General features: G+C 33.9%; 2 protein-coding genes and 1 long non-coding RNA gene across 3 annotated transcripts; all 3 read left to right on the top strand.

Moving 5' to 3' along the window:
- Positions 1-9,853: 9,853 nt before the first annotated feature.
- Positions 9,854-18,558, top strand: LOC144848437 (uncharacterized). Its single transcript, XM_078705170.1, has 4 exons — positions 9,854-10,198; positions 16,927-17,035; positions 17,514-17,620; positions 18,204-18,558. Exons 1-4 carry the CDS (start codon positions 10,196-10,198, stop codon positions 18,516-18,518), a joined length of 534 nt encoding a protein of 177 aa, XP_078561296.1. The 5' UTR covers positions 9,854-10,195; the 3' UTR covers positions 18,519-18,558.
- LOC144848251 (uncharacterized) lies at positions 12,653-13,871 on the top strand. Its single transcript, XM_078704965.1, has one exon. It carries the CDS (start codon positions 12,807-12,809, stop codon positions 13,869-13,871), a length of 1,065 nt encoding a protein of 354 aa, XP_078561091.1. The 5' UTR covers positions 12,653-12,806.
- LOC144848323 (uncharacterized) lies at positions 15,184-16,172 on the top strand. Its single transcript, XR_013613845.1, has 3 exons — positions 15,184-15,311; positions 15,698-15,791; positions 16,065-16,172. It is a non-coding gene; the product is annotated as an uncharacterized LOC144848323 (long non-coding RNA).
- Positions 18,559-20,322: the final 1,764 nt, after the last annotated feature.

Genomic DNA, 20,322 nt, shown 5'->3' with positions numbered 1-20,322 from the left:
AACAATAAATAATTTTAAGTCTCCTCTAAAAAAATATTTAATCCCAAAAGAAAAACTCAACGTTTTGTATAGTATTGTAGGCTATATTTTTGTATTTAAGTACATATATATTATATATTTAAATTTTTTGAACATAGTTCATCCTTTTCTTCATATATTTTATTTGACTGCATATGCTGTTTAGGGTCACTCTCACAAAATAAGGTTTAATAAAAAAATAAAATAGAAATATAAAGTCACTAAATTTTAATATCTTTTCGTATGTTAATACAATGTGCTCAAGTGGACACAATTTGGCCCCAGTGGAGCACAGTGATATAAATAGAAATAAAGTCACTAAATTTTAATATCTTTTCGTATAAAACACTGTGCTCAAGTGGACACAAGTTGGTACCAGGGGAGCAGTGATATAAAATAGAAATAAAGTCACTCAAGTTTCAATCTTTTCGTATGTTAATAGACTGTGCTCAAGTGGACCCAATTTGGCGCCAGTGGATTTTTTTTAATTGAAAATAATGAATATTGTTTTTCTTATATTTTGAGGATTGTAAATGTCAAGTGGAACTTTTTTTAAATCAGAAATAAAGTTGCATGGCATTATTTTCCATTAAATAGACTGCCATAAAACCTCGAAAAGAAGCCCATGTGCTCCTTCATTTTTAGTACTCTTGGGTGGGCTTCTTTTCCACATGGAGTTCTTTTCGAGATTACTTTTGCAAACTAAACGAGGGGAACTGCTAACTTCCCGCCCGGAAAATATTTTATTTACATGATTTGAAAAATCTTCTAATGTAAATAATTAACAGCATCAAAATTTAACAGTGTGGCGTGTTGACCGCGAATGACTAACATACCATCTTTACCATAATACACCTGCACAGACTCATTTGCATAACAACGCACGCACATACCAAACTGTTTAAAATAGAGCTACAAGGTACCCGAAAATGACATCTATTATGTTTTCAAACAACATGCATAAGAATCTTCAGTACCCCACCATGCTTGGGGCTGAGCAAAGACAATTTTGAAAAAAAGAGCTGTATACAGTAGGTTCCCGCCCGAAAAAATGGCGTTACATTATTTGAATAAAACAAACTATATAAGACTCACCAGGACAATATATGAGCTTGTCCCCGGAAAGTGCACCTATTCCAGTACTAGCCCATCCATGGTTGAGGCAGAGCAATGAAAATAGAGCCCAGAAATGCACTTACTTATACTTGTTACTATACATAGTCACCTATGATAATTATGATAATGTTAAAATTTCAACTATCCAGAGATGCGACTTCAACATTTTAGGTGGGGTTTTCTACTTTAAAAACTCGACTTCGTATATGCCTATGGCCTAGCCCGGCGGCGGAATTAGTCTAAGCTTCGAAATTGGTCTGGAAATCGGCATCTTTGCAAATGTTCTATATTTGATCTTATTTCACTCTCCATTAACCCTATTCAAAAACCATCGGAGACTATCTGTTTAAAACATGTTTATTCTGGGACGGTGCGGCCATACACACCAACTGCTATGAAGAATCGGACATTTCGCTACCAATGTTGCAACATTGATTAACAAAATCAAAATTTAACAGTGGGGCGTGTTAACCGCGAATGACTAACAATACCATTTTTCCCACTACACCTGCACAAACTCATTTGTATAACAACGAACGGCATACCAAACTATGATGAGAGATACATTCTCTTCTCAACACGTAAACGCGTAACGAAGATAATTAATTCCTTTTTTTACATTAAAATTGAGGCCGCTAAACATAAAATTTACGAGATCAAATACACGTAGCGAAAGCCAAAAAAAGAGAAAAAATTGTGCTCTCCTGCAGCAGCCTTGGGTTCGTTTCCACCACATCATTACCAGATGCATTGCTAGTGCCTTCTCAAGATGTGTGGTGGAAAGGGGGACGTACAGTTCGAACCTCTACGGATATTTTTTTTTTATTGTTTTTTTTTTGAAAGAGAAATATTTGGAGGGTTGAAAATGTCAGGCCTAGGCAAGTGGACCTTAAATAATAAACAAAAGTGTATGGCATTCATTTTTCCATTAAATAGACACCATAACACCCCGAATGTTCCTAATTCTTAGTACTCTTGGGTACGGTGGCTTCTTTTCAACGGATAGGCTTCTTTTCCACATAGGGTTCTTTTCAAGATTACTTTTGTAAACTAAAGGAGGGGAGTTTCTAGATTCCCGCCCGGAAAATTGTATCTTTACATGATTAGAATTTCTAATAAAGATTAACAAAATCAAAATTTATCTTTTAAATTTAATTTTGTGGCGTGTTCACCGCGTTAGGACAAACAATAACATCTTCCCCATTACACCTGCATAAACTCATTTGCATAACAACGCAGGGCTTACCAAACTGTTTAAAATAGCTACAAGGTCCCCAGAAATGAAACCTATAGTATTTTGAAACAAGATATATAAGAGTCTTCACTACCCCACCATGATTGGGGCTGAGCAAAGACAATTTTGAAAAAAATATTTATTGAAATATGAAATTCAATATTAAGTCTCCAGTTAAGCTCACCATGGTTGGGACAGAGCTAAGAATGAAAGCTTAGTCCCCGGAAATTATGAAACGAAATATAAAAGTCTTCATGACCAGCCATACAATGGTGATTGTTTTCCAAGTGTGAGACATGCAATGCACACGGACGGTAATTCAACAAAACAAATTATGAAATACAAACAGAGCTAGTACACAAAAGCCTACTTACTAATTTAAATATTTCTATAATTTAGAAAACAATTAGAATTATCATATCACCTTTGATAATTATAATGTTAAATTTCAACTATCCAGATGTGAATTTTAGGTTGGGTTTTAAAAAAACTCGACTTCATATATGCTTCAATTTCGAAGATCTGCTTAAAACATATTTATTTATTTATTCTGCCATAAACTTTTATTCACAACATATTAGTAGGCCTACAATACAATATCTTGCATGAAACGGATATTTAAAAATACACTATAATGTGTAACGGTAGAATTACAATTTTAATGTAAAAGATTAACCAAATAAAAATTGAACAGTGTTGTGTGTTGATCGCGAATGACTGACAATACCGTCTTTCCTACAGCACATGTGCACACTCATTTGCATAACAAACACACGGCATACCAAACTCGATGAGATAAATTAATTCTCTTCTAAACACGTAACGAAGAGAATTAATTCCCTTTTTTTTACATTAAAATAAATTGAGGGCGCTAAACATAACATTTAAACCATCAAAACAGTTTGCAAGAGCCAAAAAAAAAAGATGGTAAATGTGCTCTCCCTGCCTCAGCACTAAGGCTCTGCCACAGCCTTTTGGGGTCGTTTCCACCACATCACCAGATGCATTGATGTTGTCGCCTCATGATGTGTGGTGGAAAGGCGGACGTATGATCTGTGAACCCCAAACACAGTGGCTCGCATAGCCTTAACTCTATTCCACCGACCAGCGTGGGAATCGAACCCACGACATACGTGTTGTTAACACGACGCTCAGACGACTGAGCTAACTGATCATTTTGGTTTTAGCAAGGTTAATAGGATATTTATGACGTAATGATCAATTACGTAATACACGTATAAATAGACTATTATCAGCTTTTCAGTCATGTACTTGGTGGCGTAACGGTAATGCTCAGTTTTGAGTGCTATCGGCTGGGGTTCAAACCTCGACGGATTTTTTTTTTTTTATTATTGTTTTTTTTTAAATAGAGATATGTGACACTGTATTGTCGAACATGTATGGTACCATACCGGTAGGTATTCAAATATGCTTAATACGAAAAGATATTAAAATTCAGTGACTTATTTCTATTTTATATCATTGTGCTCCACTGGCTCCAAGTTGAGCTCCACTTGAGCACAGTGTATTAACATACGAAAAGATATTAAAATTCAGTGACTTATTTCTATTTTATATCACTGTGCTCCACTGACGCCAAATTGGGTCCACTTGAGCACAGTGTATTAAAATACGAAAAGATATTAAAATTCAGTGACTTATTTCTACTTTATATCACTATGCTTCCCTGGTTCCAAATTGGGTCCACATGAGCACAATGTAATAACATACGAAACGATATTAAAATTAGTGACTTATTTCTATTTTATATCACTGTGCTCCACTGGCTCTAAATTGTGTCCACTTGAGCACAGTGTTTTAGCATACGAAAAGATATTAAAATTAGTGACTTATTTCTATTTTATATCATCACTGTATGTGCTCCGCTGGTGCTAAATTTGGTCCACTGAACCAGAGTTACCGTAGTACTATTTCTATTTCGGAAGTAAATAAAGGCATATATGGCGCTCCGTAGAAGTAGAGAATGCTCGATCGCCGAAATGACGCTCTGAATATACCTCCAGCTGCGCTACAGTAGCCATTATAATAATTTAAAGAGAGTTACGACCAGCGAGATGTAATAAGAACACTAGAGGGCGTACTCCAGACTCAAAAATGATTCCAACAGGAATGGCTTCTAATCTTCAAAGTCGTAACTCCTTATATGGCTCTGGTCCAGTCAATCTAATGATATACCCACCACAAATTGCAATAATCCTAGTAACAAAACAAGTATTTATAAATTCCATATAAAGTGTAGAACGACATACTAAAAATCACCGAAAAACTTTTCGAAAGTCATAACCTACTGTTTGCTCATGCGATATGGTGACACAATATCCAGGGTTTTCGGAATTGGAAAACAAGTGGCTCTAATAAAAAGCTTGTCATTGCACTTATTTCTGACATTATGCTGTAGTCTTCAGATGCAAACAAGCTACAAAGGATTACACCGTGTAGCTAGAGAAATTGCTTTATGTGTCGTACAATGGACGACCTGGACAACGTGAAATGCCTTTGACTCCATTCCTTCTACAAGTACAACCTCGCATATCGCCAACTTCATAATCGTACCACAACCATGGTACTTAACATCATATTCAAGTTCAAGTTTTAGACAATGGAGTGGAGTTGATATGTGTACCGAAGATTGGGGATGGAAGATCAAGTGATGGAAACATGGTTTCTCTACACACAGACTTAAAGCCAGCATCGGAACATGTCACGTGGTGAACGCAACGTCATTACACTGTACTAATACCCGAACAAGAAAGTGATACTGATGACATATAAGTTCTGAGTCCTTTTCTATTTGAAAGATTAAACAATATAATATAGGCAAATACATGTTAATACTAAAATCATCACAAATCTATATAGTAAATCATGAGTAGCAAGACTCATTAATTAATCAACAATAGTACATACCGCTAATGAAATTCAATATTCTTCTAGTTAGCATCATTTTTTCTATTTCTTGACGATACAGTATGTACAGGAAATACATTATTTGTACCAAATACTTCCAAAATAATATAATATAAATATAAACACAATTTAGTTTTACGTTATTTAAAGAACAAGCACGAATGTGCAATACTCGGGGTACAGCGAAAGAAGCTGTAATGACATCATAAGACCGGATGTAACGTCACATACACATCAATAACCGCGCTACCAAATACGGCTATACGGTACCATTTTCGAGACGTGATATGGCTGCATCCGGTATGAAATTTAAAAATCCGGCTCTATAACCTTGAGGACATGTCCCTGTAGTATATTCATGCTAAATCCGAGCTCAATACTACAACGAATAAGGGAGGAGTAGTACTTTATAAATCGCACTTTTTGCTCAATAGTGTCCGGATGGAAGAAGAAGAGGAAAAGATGAGAGAGTCCTAGACTCAGGTACCCCGAGTAATAAAACGAGATATACTCTATATCATATTACGTATATAGTATATTTCACCATAAAGTTAAAGAAAAATAGGTTTCGTCAGGGCTCGAACCGGGACCTTCTGCGTGTTAAGCAGACTTGACAACTACTACACTACGAAACCTCTTACACTAAAAATGTGGGTTACAGAAAGTTTTTTAATCCATTTAAATTACAAATAAATATGGTAATAAGCACAAAGCAAAATAAACATGTGTAAAAGTGATAATTACCGATTACACACAATAAGTATTTAAAAAAATAATAAAAATAAGATATACTGTGTAAAATTATCATATTGCGTATACAGTACTTTTCACCATAAAGTTAAAAACAAAAGGTTTGGCCCGGGCTCGAACCAGGTACCTTCTGCGTGTTAAGCAAACGTGATAACCACTACGCCAAGAAGCCGCATATAACTACATTACGCTGTGGTGTGTGTCACACATTGTGGCTTCTTAATTAAACAAATTAATTAACAAATAAGCACGAATGTGCGATACTCGGTGTACAGCAAATGAAGCTGTAATGACGTCATAAGACGGGATGTGACGTCACATACACATCAATAACCTACCAAATACGGCTATATGGTACCATCTTCGAGACGTCATATGGCTGCATCCGGTTTGAAAATAAAAAATCCGGCTCTATAGCTTTGAGGACATGTGCCTTTAGTATATTCATGCGAAATCCCAGCTCAATACTACAACGAATAAGGGAGGAGTAGTACTTTAAAAATCGCACTTTTTACTCAAGTGTCCAGATGGAGAAAATGAGTAAGTCCTAGACTCGGGTACCCCGAGTAAAAATTGAGTTTTCGTAAAAGGTAAACGACCTCTATAGTTACATAACAACTGTTATATCAATTAGTTTTTAGAGTAAGAACTATATATTATACAAATTTGTAGTTATTTAGATGTTATTGGCAGGCATAATGTTACCTACTACTACACATCCTGTTGTTGATAACAATTTATCATTATTATACAGTAGGATTATTTTCAATAAGTACATAATTAATTCAAAATACTTCATTTTTCCTATTTCATATGACGATAGGTACAAAAAAAAGTTTCATCAAATGCATCCACAATTATGGAATAAGACATTGCATTGATGCAAAAATGACCGGGGTAATAATGTTCAGCGCTTGGTTTCACCACATTAGGCGCTATATAAATCCATGATATTAATATTATTATTATTTTATTATGAAAAATTTGAGGTCAGTGACCTGTACATATAACTGTTGTATTAATTGTTTTTTAATATATATTAGTAGGATATATAATACTCTACACATTGGTACTAAAGTTATTTATATACGATTATAAAACAATGGATTATAGGCATAAACGTTACCCCCTACCCCAAAATTGTTTACATTACATTTGATCAAGAATCAATTTCAATAAGAATAGTACATCATTCCTTTTAAAATTCTTCTAGTTAACATCATGTTTTCTATTTTATATATCGATAGGTACAGAAAAAACACAATTTTGATTAAATGCATCCACGATTATGGCATACGACATTGCAGTTAATCATTTTTTAAAGGAAAAAATGAGTTTTTGTAAAAGGTCAATAGCCTTTTGACCTCTAGTCATATAAATAAGTGTTGTATTATTTTTTTGCATAATGAAAGAAATATAAATTCTACACATTGATATCAAGATTATTGAGATTGGATTATAAAACCACAAGTTATGGGCATAAATGTTACTCCCTACCCCAAAAATAACGGAATAAAAACACTATATAGTTGTTGAGATTATGTAAAAAATAATGTGTTCCAATGCTTCAATTTTCGGTAACTTTTAATATGTCATTTTAAACAACATTTGGAATGAAACAAATCAATGCTTCGTTACTATTGCAATTTGTGGTGGGTTTACCTCTAAATATCACTAGATTGACTGGACTAAAAGAGGACATATATGCAATTATTTCAATTTAATAGACGTTCCAAAGTTAACACACCTTAAAAAGGGGTTATGTGAAGGAGAATTAACCTCCGTAGAATGCGAAGAAGCGATACGGAGTATGAAACTAAATAAAGCGCCCGGTACCGATGGTCTCACGGTAGAATTATAACAGACATTATGGCCAAGATTGGCGTATTAGTATGCAACGCTCTCATTCTATGTTTTAAAAATGGATTACTATCGAATACGCAAAGAAGGGGAGTAATTAACCTAATATTTTAAAAATGTGATCATGAAGACCTAAACAATTGGCGACGCATAGACATAAACCTGACTATAAAATTGCCGCCTTCGTTTTAACAAAAAGGCTACAAAATGTTATTAAAACAATAGTCACACCATAATCGACACTCTTCTCATCTTCCCTTTAAAGGACATACTACTCGTTTTCTTCACTCTTACTCTACCTCACTCACTCTCTCTCGCTCAATCTTTTCATCTTAACGTGTCTTCCTTTTCTGTACTTGACATAAAAACTAATTTATTACACAAAATTAATTATAATAATAATAATAATAATAATAATAATAATAATAATAATAATAATAATAATAATAATAATAATAATAACTATAACAATTATAATAAATAATAATTATTATAATAATAACAACAACAGTAGTAATGACAATAATAACTATAGTAATGATAACAACAATTTTAAATGTAAATATGTATATGTTTGTATGATGTAGTATGTTTAAGCGGATATTAGCCCTTGATGGCATTTGCAGCAATAAAGAAATTGAATTGAATTGTGAGCAATGATCTAAAAGGGTATATTAGAGGCCGATTTGGTGGTGAAAACATCAGATTAATCGAAGATGTAATTGAACATATAGATACTAGCAAATTACCAGGGGCATTATTAAGTTTAGACTTTAGAAAAGCTTTGACACACAGTAGACAGAAATTTTCTTGTTTCTTGTACCATTTTAATTTTGGACCGTCTTTTATTGCATGGGTCAGAGTTCTATATGCTGAAACGGAATGTATTATTTTGAACAATGGATGGTGCTCAAAAAGCTTTAAAATGTTTAGAGGTATAAGACAATTAAGTTTGTCCTTTATCTTATAAGATAAACCATAATAAAATGATTAGGTATACTTTTACCAAACACAGTTGTCGAGGTCAAAATTGCACAACTTGCAGACGACACGTTCTTATTTATAAAAGATGAGAACAGCATAAAAAAGTGTATTGATGTTGTTATAGAATTTGTTACTGGGTTAAAACTTAACAAAGAAAAAAGAAATGCCATGTGGCTTGGACAATGGAAGAAAAAGGACAACCTATTTGACATTAATTCGATTTCTGACGGTTTTAAAGTTCTAGGTATTTATATTGACCATGACAAAAAAATTTGTTTTTTTTTTAAACTGGTCCGATAAAATTTATTTGTTACAAAACACGCTTAAATCGTGGCGAAAAAGAAATCTGACCATTTTTGGAAAAGTAATTATCTTAAAGACGCTTGGCCTGGCGAAACTTCTTTATGTTCCAAGTATTATAGACACGCCTGAAAGTGGAAAATAGAGAAAAGGTTAAAAGAGTAGTTCTTATGAACGAATATCAATGTAGTGGTGCTAAAGCGCCTGATTTCAGGTCACAGGTTAAATCTTCAAAAATGTCATGGCTTAAAAGATTGTATAACAATGAGGATTCAAAGTGGAAAAGTCTGCCAAACACGTATTTTAATAGAATAATACTGTATTATCAACAAATTGTCATAGACTCTCTTCTCCCAGACGTGCTTTGGGGTTTGTAATATGACCTAGTTTTAAAAATTCCAAAAACTGTCAGCCTCTAGAATTATTGCTTCTGAATGAAAGTAGTCCTATGGGAATATAGCTGACTAAAGCTGCGGTGTGAAAACTGTCAATCCTGGCTGGTTGTGCGAAGTGTTTAAACTGAAATTAGGGAAAAGTGTAGAAATATCTTTACCCTCTTCTTCAAAACTAATTTGTAACTGTGAAAATGGAGGTCATATGTTTCAAACAGTAACCGACCACTCATTCTCTTAATGTAAACGAGTGATATTTCCACTCCAAATTTAGAGTGAACTGATGTTCACTCTTGAATGAGCGGTAATCCACTCCAATTTGAGCGACTGCCATAATTATTAAGCATAAAACGTACCACTCCTTCAACGAGTGTGCATGTATTCCCGCTCGAACTGTAAACACCCACCACTCGACTCCGGGAGTGAAAACTTTTGATCGAGGCAGCCAATCAAATGCAAGCATTTCATAACTTTTCATCGTCTTCGCGCGCGCCCGGGCCGGCCGATTGACTGTTTCTCTCTCTCTTTCTCCCGCCGCCGCATTCCAACGAGATGGAGGAATTTTTACACCAGATATTTGGTGAACAAGATCAACATTTAATCAGGATATTTAATGGTAAATTTACATTTAAAATGTAGTTTTTGTCACCGTGTATTGTAGAAATGATTATGATTGTTTTGTAATGTGTTGTATTAATTATAGACCCGGCTAGGCTACCCACATGATATTTACAAATTTCACTTAAATAAAATAAAATATTTTTTTTTTGTGGCGTATTAACGAACATACGCATGGGCCGGAGGGCCCTCTACTGCGGCCTTTATTATTTACTAGGCCTAATCTAGGCCTATACCTAGCTAGGATACTAGCCTAGGTCTAGGCCTAGCTATTCTACCGGCCCCGCTATTATGCCTCTAGCCTACTATTATAAATAGTAGCCTAGACAGAGGCCTACTAGGCCTACTACAAGTATAAATAAGGCTAGGCTATAGCCTAGTCTAGGGCCAGGCCCTAGAGAGAGGCCTAGCTAGTTAAGGCTAGGCCTAGGCTGGCTAGGCCTACTACTACTAGCCTAGCTAGGCCTATTATAGGTAGGTGAGACATTATAATTAGGCCTAGCTAGTCTAGGCCTAGATTTCCCCTAATAATATAATATTAATAATTAAATAATAATGATAATTAGGCCTAATATTAAATAATAATATAATATTGCTGCCATTCATACTCACAGGACCGAGCACAGCCAGCCAGGCCTCCCAACTTACTTAGGCCTAGGACTCGAATCGGAGGCCTACTTATATTACCCCAACAAAATTTGAAAAGGGGAGATTTGTTGGTGCTGATTTTTTATCATCTATAGGCCTAGGCCTAATATATCAGTCTTCATGCTCTATTTAGCTAGTACTAACTATACTGTAAGCTGGGTATTCCTGTAGACTAGGCCTCCTAGTAGTAGGCCTGCTAGGCTATTTTTTGCATTTCATATAATGATTTTTCATGATATCCTTCCTATTTTTATTGACCTTATTAAATAATAAAAAATGATTAATCGTATACAGTTTCAGAGATCTGTAAATTACAATAGGTTAGTACTCGCCTACTGTAGGCTTGGCGATATACTTGTAACTGTACATGGTTAGTTTTTTAAATGGCTGAGATTTTTTCCGTAAATCTGGAACAGACTATAGGCCCCTAATAATAAACCTTATTAAATAATAAAAAATGATTAATCGTATACAGTTTCAGAGGTCTGTAAATTACAATAGGTTAGTACTCGCCTACTGTAGGCTTGGCGATATACTTGTAACTGTACATGGTTAGTTTTTAAAATGGCTGAGATTTTTTCCGTAAATCTGGAACAGACTATAGGCCCCTAGTTATAAACCTTATTAAATAATAATAAAAATAAAAAATAAAATCAATTTTCAATCAAAATTTTTGGGAATCTATAAATAAAAAAGCGAACATGATAACAAAAACTTTATTCAAAAGCTCTCTGTTAAAAACTGTCCTGATTGGTACACATGTTTAACATTGTAACAAATTAGTGGACACCTGGAAATGGACTGTATTATTTTCAGAACGTTGTTTTCTTAAACACAAATGAGGAATATAATGTTAGAATGTTTGTAAACTATACTCTAGTCTAATCGGTTTCAATATCTCCAGTTCAGTAGTCCAGACCTTTTGATTTCCAAGCTAAAGAATTTGATAGTTTAGGACAAAAACAATTGTTTTATTAAAATGGATAGAAATTTGATGTGGGATGTTAAATTTGCTATTTTAAATTGTTTTGTTGTTTTATCTGACAGTTTTGAAGAATCAAGCAGATGACATAGACCTGATAAAACAGATTAAGTTGTACATATCCTAGACATTTTTCTATGGTTATGGTTACAAAATGCCAGCAATATGCTTTAAATGTGAGAGGCCATTTCCAACCACAAGGAAGTTAGCATTGCATCTTAGGTGTTTCCATTTATTAACAGGCATTGAAAATTTAATTTGCTATCAGGATGGGTGCCGTCAATCATTCACGTTAATGAATTCATTTTTGAAGCACATCAATCGTTGCCACAAACATGTTTTTGATGATGTATGACAATATAGGTCCAGATAATAATGCAAATGATGATAATGTTGATAACGATGCAGAGTATGTTCAGAGAGAGGATATAGCCAACATACAGGAAGATCATGTAGAACTAAACCGAGAATATACCAAGAATGTTGCTGGATCTTTCATACTGCACATGAGGGGTACAGCGACCACCACATTGACATCAGTTAATAATTACATAGGAGCTACAAATGCATTGTTTTCTGATAATGTAGGCACTCTGAAACTGCAAGTTATTGACCTGCTTCAAAGAAACAATGTTAACACAGATTCAGATGATGTTCAGATATATCTAGTCCATTTCAAGGATTAGAAACAGTTGACCAGCAGAATAAGTACTTTCGTGAGCATTGTCAGTTAGTTGGTTCAGAAACAATGACACTACCAGGAAACAGATATGATCAATATCTAGACAAGAGTACTGGCACATTAAAGCAAATCCTTGTTACAGAAACATATCAGTATGTGCCAATTACGAAAACTTTGCAAGCTATTTTGTCTTCACCAACACTTCGTACTACCATAAAAAGTGAACAAAGATCTGTAGGCCTAAATGGTTACTTGACTGGTTACAAGGACGGCCAGCAATTTATAGAACATGGCATGTTCAATGGTCAACCAGATACCATAAGGATCATATTATATTATGATGATGTAGAAGTAGCCAACCCCATTGGTTCTAAGAGAGTCATCCATAAATTAGGAATATTTTATTTCAGCATTGATAACCTTCCGAAGGTGTATAATAGGGATATGAAATCTATCCATTTGCTCGCTGTCTGTCACAGTCTGGTTCTAGCCAAGCATGGGTTTGAGTCGGTACTTAGACCATTTAAAAAAGAAATGGAAAAATTGGAATCGGATGAAGGGGTTAGGCTTGACATTAAAGGTTATGGATTTATTTGTGTCTGTGCTGCACTCACATGTGTTGTTGGAGATACCCTTGCTATGCACTGTATGTTCAACCTTTTAAGCCCATCTGCAAATCATTTCTGTAGACTATGTTTGTGTGATAGAGAAACTTTGCAAATGCACTTTTATGAGCATGATTTTGAGATGCGCAACATAGAAACACATGATGAACATTCAGAAGATGCTGCCGGAATGCCCCGTGGAAACTCAGAGACTGGTGTTAAAGGGCACTGTTGCTTAAATGAACTCCGTTACTTTCATAATGTGACAAATTATAACTTTGATGTGATGCATGATATTTTTGAAGGGGTTGGTGCGTTTGAGCTAAAGCTTGTATTGCGGCAGCTAATATTATTTGATCGATTTCTTACTGTTACTGAAGTAAATGAAAGAATAAAAAGCTTTGCTTATCCATTTATTGAAAGGAAGAACAAGCCAACTGCTAATTTATCCAGAGCAGGGTTACAAAATGAAAGTGACCATAAACTTGGTCAAAAAGCAGCACAGATGGCATGTCTTCTTAGGATGACACCATTTCTTATTGGTGACAAGGTACCGGTGGGAAATGTATATTACGAACTTATACTACTATTGCTAAGATGTCTTGATATAATTTTAGCAGTACCTGTTCATAAATCACATGTGTTTTATCTAAAGCACTTAATCTATGAACACCATGCACACTTCAAAGAGATATTCCCAGATACCAACTTTATTAACACCATCACATGGTTCACTATACGACATGTTTCCTAAAAGCAGGGCCATTGGCAAATGCATCTTGCTTTAAATTTGAAGCAAAAAATGGTTACATCAAAAGAATTGGTCATGTTAATCAAAATTTTAAAAACATTGCCAAGTCAGTTGCATCAAAATTCCAAATACAACACTGTGCAACATGGCAAAGGGGAATGGAAACTAGATTTGAATGTTCAAGTGGGGATATTATGGAAATAGAAAGCATAGAAGGTGGTCATGTAATACAGGAACTACAACCAAATACAGCAGAAGTATTTGTGGCTCATAAAATTGTTAGATTTGGAACAGTTTATCGTCCTAACTTGTTTGTTATAGTTGGTGTATCAGACAATGATGAACATATACCTATCTTTGGATATATTATGTACATTTTAATAGTTGGACTTCATGGCGAACAAGAAGCTAACTTTTTGACAAAAACATGTACTACTGGAGACTTCGTTCCACACTATCATGCGTACACAATTACTATTGACGATCCTCCTGAGTACACCATAGTAAGAACCAGTGACCTTCGTGATCATCTCCCATACTCTTCTTTACAAACCCTTAATGAGCAGGATAGGAGAAGCTATATCTCATTAAGATATACTGTATACTAATTATTCTGAATTGTGAGTACGTACTAGTACAGTACATAATTTCATACTAGAGAGCAATGTTTTTTGAGAATCCTTAAAAGCTTGAATATGGTAATTAATTTGTTTTAATAAATTTTGTCTATATTCATTTCTAATTACTATCATACAAGTATCTAATTTATGTATACAGTACATTTTTTTCCTCTCTGTGTATTTTCACTAGAATACTGTAGTTATATTCTTTCTTATTATTACAATGTGATATAACTCATTTTTATATATATATATATATTTTTTAGAAAATGGTGTAGATAATAATGAAGTATTGGAATCGATTACAGAAGAAGACCTAAAAGAATTTGGCCTTAACTTTGGTGATCAAAGAAAAATAACCCTCGCCCTAAAACATAGAAAAGAAAAGTCTAGTCATGACAATTTTGAGACTGAAATGTTGGTACCTGCACCACCCGAGAGACAAGTGATTGCAGCTCCTGCCCACAAGAATGTGCCCATTAATTATGAGGTATGTACAATGGAACATGATAATAATAATTTCAGTCGCAATCACCTTAATTACCACAGGTGGTTAAACGTGTTAATGTTTCAGTTTGTTTGGTGATGGATTTTCAATTTGGACACCACTCTTTTTCAACTGTTCAGATTGCAAATGATTGTTTAAAAAAACATTATTTCCAAATAACTAATTTCAGAACTCAACAATTGCTGATATTTTAAGGCAAACCGCAAAGGGGGAAAAGGTCTTGAAACAATTAGAAAAGGGAGAACTTGACATATCTGCAAGAAGGATACTAGTTCAATTAGTAACAAGCCATATGACAGACAAGGTTGGACATCTGTAAGTATGCCACATCTAATGTATTTTTTGTTTTATTATAAATTTAATAGGCATAGAGAGACCCCATAAAAACAGCCAATGATGCAAAACAATTTATAATAACGGGAGTAGAAAAAATCTGAACAGAATGAAAAAACTAGATACGTATCCACTTGGAAAAGTCCCAGTATCTGCATATGGATCTGTTAAAAATTATCAAACCACTAATTAACATAGGCTAAGTTAAAAATAAAACCTGCAGGACAGTAATTTACTCCCATTGTTATAGGTGAAACATACTGATATTTTACTACTTTTTAGACCACTCAGCAAAAAAGATTGAAACTTAAATTGTTGGCAAGGTCTTTGTTAAGCTTGAATAAATTATTCCCCTGTTTTTTATATAGGTATCCCCGAAGTAAAGAGAAGGAAAGCCTGGCAAAAGCACTTGTGGCAGAGTTTCCACATCTAAAGGACCGAACGCCTGGATGCCAAGGCCATGTAAGTATCATGGAAATACTACTGTATTCTTATAAAAATCTCGAGAATGAAATTGAATTTGGCCTTGTCAATTGCATGGTTCTATTGATGATGTTGTATGTCTGGACATATTATTAAATTATTAATGTAATTTTACTGTAATGTGTTATGTCTTCTTGGCATCATTTCAGAACACCTACAGTATGTGTTGTTATAGTTTGTAAACCAGTGCGCATCACAATTATATTTAAATTGACTTCTTTTTTTTAATTTTCTTAAGGAATTATATTACAGTAACGGCAATGGATTTATTGAATATAGGCTCAAAACTGTACGTGCTACTGCTAAGCGAATGGGTCCAACTTCTCCCTTGAACACAGCTAAAAAACCTGTTGCCAAAAAAGCAAAAATAAATAAAGTAGAGGAGGTCACACCAGAAGTACTAGAACAGGTAAGTCGTCAGTAAAATCTTTATTAAGCAAATTTTGAGGAGGTATAATAAATTGAACCAGTGATTTCCCTCAATGTAGTACTTGTTCATATCCGTTAATAGTTGATGAAACAAACCATGACAAAACAAACTCAGATTAGTTGACAACTTGCTCCCAGACTACCATGTGAATTTTTGTTATTGATTGGTTAATTTAATAGTTTGATAATTTTCAAAATTAGATATTTATAAAGAAATTGTTTTCATGAAAGTTGAAATTTGAAATTGTTGTATTGCAGATGGAGTGGCTCAAGTATTTGCCCCCTACAAGAGAAAATACTACTCAAATAAAAAATTGTCTAAGGAATACCTTCACCTACAGAAAAAACCAGATGAAAATGAATTGTCCTTCAATCACTGGCATTCTTGAAATGGTGCCAAGGTTCCGTGATATGTATGAGCTGGTAAGTCATTGTTTATAAATATAATAGAAAAAAAAACTCTCATTAATAGAATCCATTCTAATGTTTGTACAAATCTTCCAAATTATGTTCTGAGAAAATTTATGTCATGTTTCTGAATGTTTATTTTAAGAGTAAAATTTACACATTCAAGTTTACTTTGAGAATCATTTCTCATTCTGAGGATATAAATTATAAAATAAATATTTAACAAACAAAATTTCAGAAAATTTTAGGTTGATTAGTAATAATTTCAATGTTTCAGATTAACTTGGAATTTGAACTGATGTATCCAGGATGTGGATCCAAAATGTTAATCAAATGGAAGCCATATTACCATCCCAAGTTTGTGCAGATGCATAAATCAAAACTCAGTAAGTTTATAAAGAGTGTTAATTCTTACCTGTTTTATTTAATAACTTATTTACACTAATAGGAAGATGTTTTGCCCAACTCTGACTTAATGTGTACCGAATACTCAATACATTTTAAAACAATTGCGAAAAAATATTCAAGTTCTTGGATGGAAACCCACGGCCACCAAATCATCAGGCCTCTAGACCACCGAGCTTGCGCTGATGTCTAGGGTTGAATTCGAGCCCAAGTAAGCAGCAGGAACTGCACCAACGATGATAATTGTTGTTAATTATGTAAAACAAAGTTTTTGCATCAGGGAATATACTCTTCCCTGTTTATACATGGATATGAAACATTACATTGTAAAGTATATTCATTGATTAAAAAAATATACAATAATCTTAGTACATTTTATATACAAAAGATGGTTTACAAAATGCTAAAAACAGAAATAAGCAACTACTGTAACTTTAAGTGCATTTACTCTTTTTGCAGATGATCTGGATGTGTTCAGATATCTGTTAGAAAAATTACCATCAATATCAAGAGGTGGGAAAAGCAAAGTCTACGATGCTTTTCATTACATTGTACAACACAAGCCAGTGAGTACTTGTTAAACGTTTTTATAATTCCATCATTAAATTGCAATAGATCTATACAAAATGTGTGTTTCATTCTTTGTAAAATACTCTTAGCATATGAAAATATTCTCAAAACTGAAACACAGTATGTGACTATACTAAAATGAGCAATAAAATGCAATGTCATCTTCTTCCTTTGCTTCTCACAAGATCACTGTAGTGTATAAAATACCCTTTTCACAGCAGCATAATTTTGTATCTGGAGATCAAACCTGGTTAAAAATTATTTATTTTCTGCATATGTGGAAATGGGTATAATTAGAAGTTAAACAAGAAAAGAAGGAAGGCAACTGGAAAATGCCTATAGCTCATACATTTTGTAAACTTGTAGGCCTAATGTGCAGTATACCAAATTGAAATTTAAACCACCTGATCAAAAACAAGCGTGCATTGTTGATCTGTATATTAACAAGGTGATTAAAGATACAAAATGGTGGTGTTTATTATGTGATAAATAATAGACTATAGTACCTTTTGAGTATCGGAGGATTTGTGATAAATTCATATTTTTCAGCTTTTTATACTGTATTTTTATATTTTTCAGGCTGGGACAGATGTTGACAGCTTTGCATCAGGAAAAGACCAGATATATGCACAGCCATTTATCCTTGCATTGGGTGATGTTAAAGAACCTACAGAGTTTTTTATTATTGTTGATGCAACATCTATTCCTGGTGGTAACACAATTGTTCAGGCAATTGATCGACTTTTTAAAATTCACTATATATTTAATGTCCAATTTGCCAGTCCGCTTGTGACCTTTTTCAATTTCTTTGAAGGTCTCTTGTACGAAATTACAACAAACATCAAACCAACTGTTAGGGGGTTATATTCCCATCTTATTCGCGATGAGGAGTAACTAAAATGAAATGTTTTTGATGAATTTAAATTACCTCTTAATTATACAGTATGTAGAGAAGAGATTTGCTTTTCAAAATAAACAAATTAATATAGCTCAATGTCGTTTTCATTTATTTGGTTGTGCACAATTGTGTTTGCAATGCATGTTTTTAAGGCTACTCTACCAAGTTTGGGATCACAGGAGCAGCCTTTTGCAGACAGAAGATACAAGTATAAAAAGAATAAGCTAAAAATACCACTCCTAAAAGAGTGGTTTCCTTTCACTCTTTTATAAGTTGATTATTTTCACTCTTTTTGAAAGAGTGGGTCACTTTCACTCTTTTATGAGTGGATTATTTCCACTCTTGTTAAAAGAGTGATGAAAATGTTCACTCTTTTTAGCGTTGGTTTCACTCATTTTAGAGTGATTTGGTGACCACTCTTTTTTTCACTCCAAAACGAGTTGTCCCTCAGTTAACTCTTTGAAAGAGTGGAAGTTCACTCTAGTTTGAGTGGTTTCTCACTCTTTTACATTAAGAGAGAGTTGATGTATCCATACTTAATTTCAACTATGACGCTGGTGTTCTTTCCTTGGTAAAACGTATACTCTCCCAAACAGACCACCCCCTCCATAAGGAATACACTTTACTTCCATCTAATATTCGTATCCGTCTGCCTCGAAGCCATACTAAACGCTGCAATAAATCATTTGTCCCACAATCTATTGTCACCTATAACAAATTTGTCCAACGCAAACTCATGGAGAGAATACCTGGATCGTAGACTTTTTGATATTTTATATGTGATTTTATATTGATTTGTATTTTGTATGTATATTTGTTACTATCTCTGCAGTGTATATAAGAGGAATTTCTGATGTATGTTTTTATATAATGGACCAAATAAAGAATAACAAAAACACGATCCTAACATTGGTTAATGTTGAGTTGTACTAACCAAGGTGGGTGCAGTAATGAAAGATGACATATTCTGTATACAGAATACAGAGACCATGTAAACTAAAGATCTTTAGAACAAATGTCTATAGTTTACCTCAGCATATGAACGAGTCCTCTGCTCTCAAAATGATACAAATACAGAAAATATAGAGATATAGTACCTAAAAATAGAAACTTCCGTAACGCCCTAAATTTTTCAGTTTGAGATGGATGAAATGAAAAAAAATGCAATGCAAATTGATTTAAAGTATGTATGTATGTATGTATGTATGTATGTATGTATGTATGTATGAGAATAGTTATGTACTACAGGTATAAATATACACATTTGTTACATAATATTGTTGTTTAATACCCATAGGCAGTTACATTTTATTTTATATAAAATAATTAAAAAAACTTATATTATACAGATATTGACTTCTTAGAGGTTAAATATCATAAGATTTGACACCCCCGAGGGAATGATATTTTGTTCGAGGGAAATATATTCCCTCGAACAATATATCATTCCCAAGGGGTTAATGATTCCTTGGCAATAAAATATTCACTTAGGCCTAGGTCGTTTAAATTAACAGAAGAATTTCCATTAATAAGCCTACATTAACAATAATAATATTATTATCAGGTAGGCCGAATAATTCGTCTTCTTCGAGGAGCCGAATCACCGGATGTTCACTGCGTCGCGCGTAACAGGTTACTACCGTGAGTATTAACCAATCACAAACGGTTTTTCATCACATCTAGGGAGGACTAATAACAAATGAGGGCGCAAGCAAGTTGTGTAGCGCAACGAATGAAACGTTGTCTTGTAATGGTGTGACAAATCATCGCGAGTTCAAGTCCCAGTAGATGAGTTTTGTT

Source organism: Antedon bifida, chromosome 7, assembly GCF_963402885.1.
Source record: "Antedon bifida chromosome 7, ecAntBifi1.1, whole genome shotgun sequence".
NCBI classification, from domain to species: Eukaryota; Metazoa; Echinodermata; class Crinoidea; order Comatulida; family Antedonidae; genus Antedon; species Antedon bifida.
This window is presented reverse-complemented; position numbering and strand designations above follow the sequence as displayed.

Coding starts and splice junctions, on each gene's coding strand:
- LOC144848437 (XM_078705170.1), top strand. Junction 17,036..17,513: donor GATGCATAAATCAAAACTCA/GTAAGTTTATAA, acceptor CTCTTTTTGCAG/ATGATCTGGATGTGTTCAGA. Junction 17,621..18,203: donor ACATTGTACAACACAAGCCA/GTGAGTACTTGT, acceptor TATATTTTTCAG/GCTGGGACAGATGTTGACAG.
- LOC144848251 (XM_078704965.1), top strand. CDS start 12,807: ATGTTCAATGGTCAACCAGATACCATAAGGATCATATTATATTATGAT.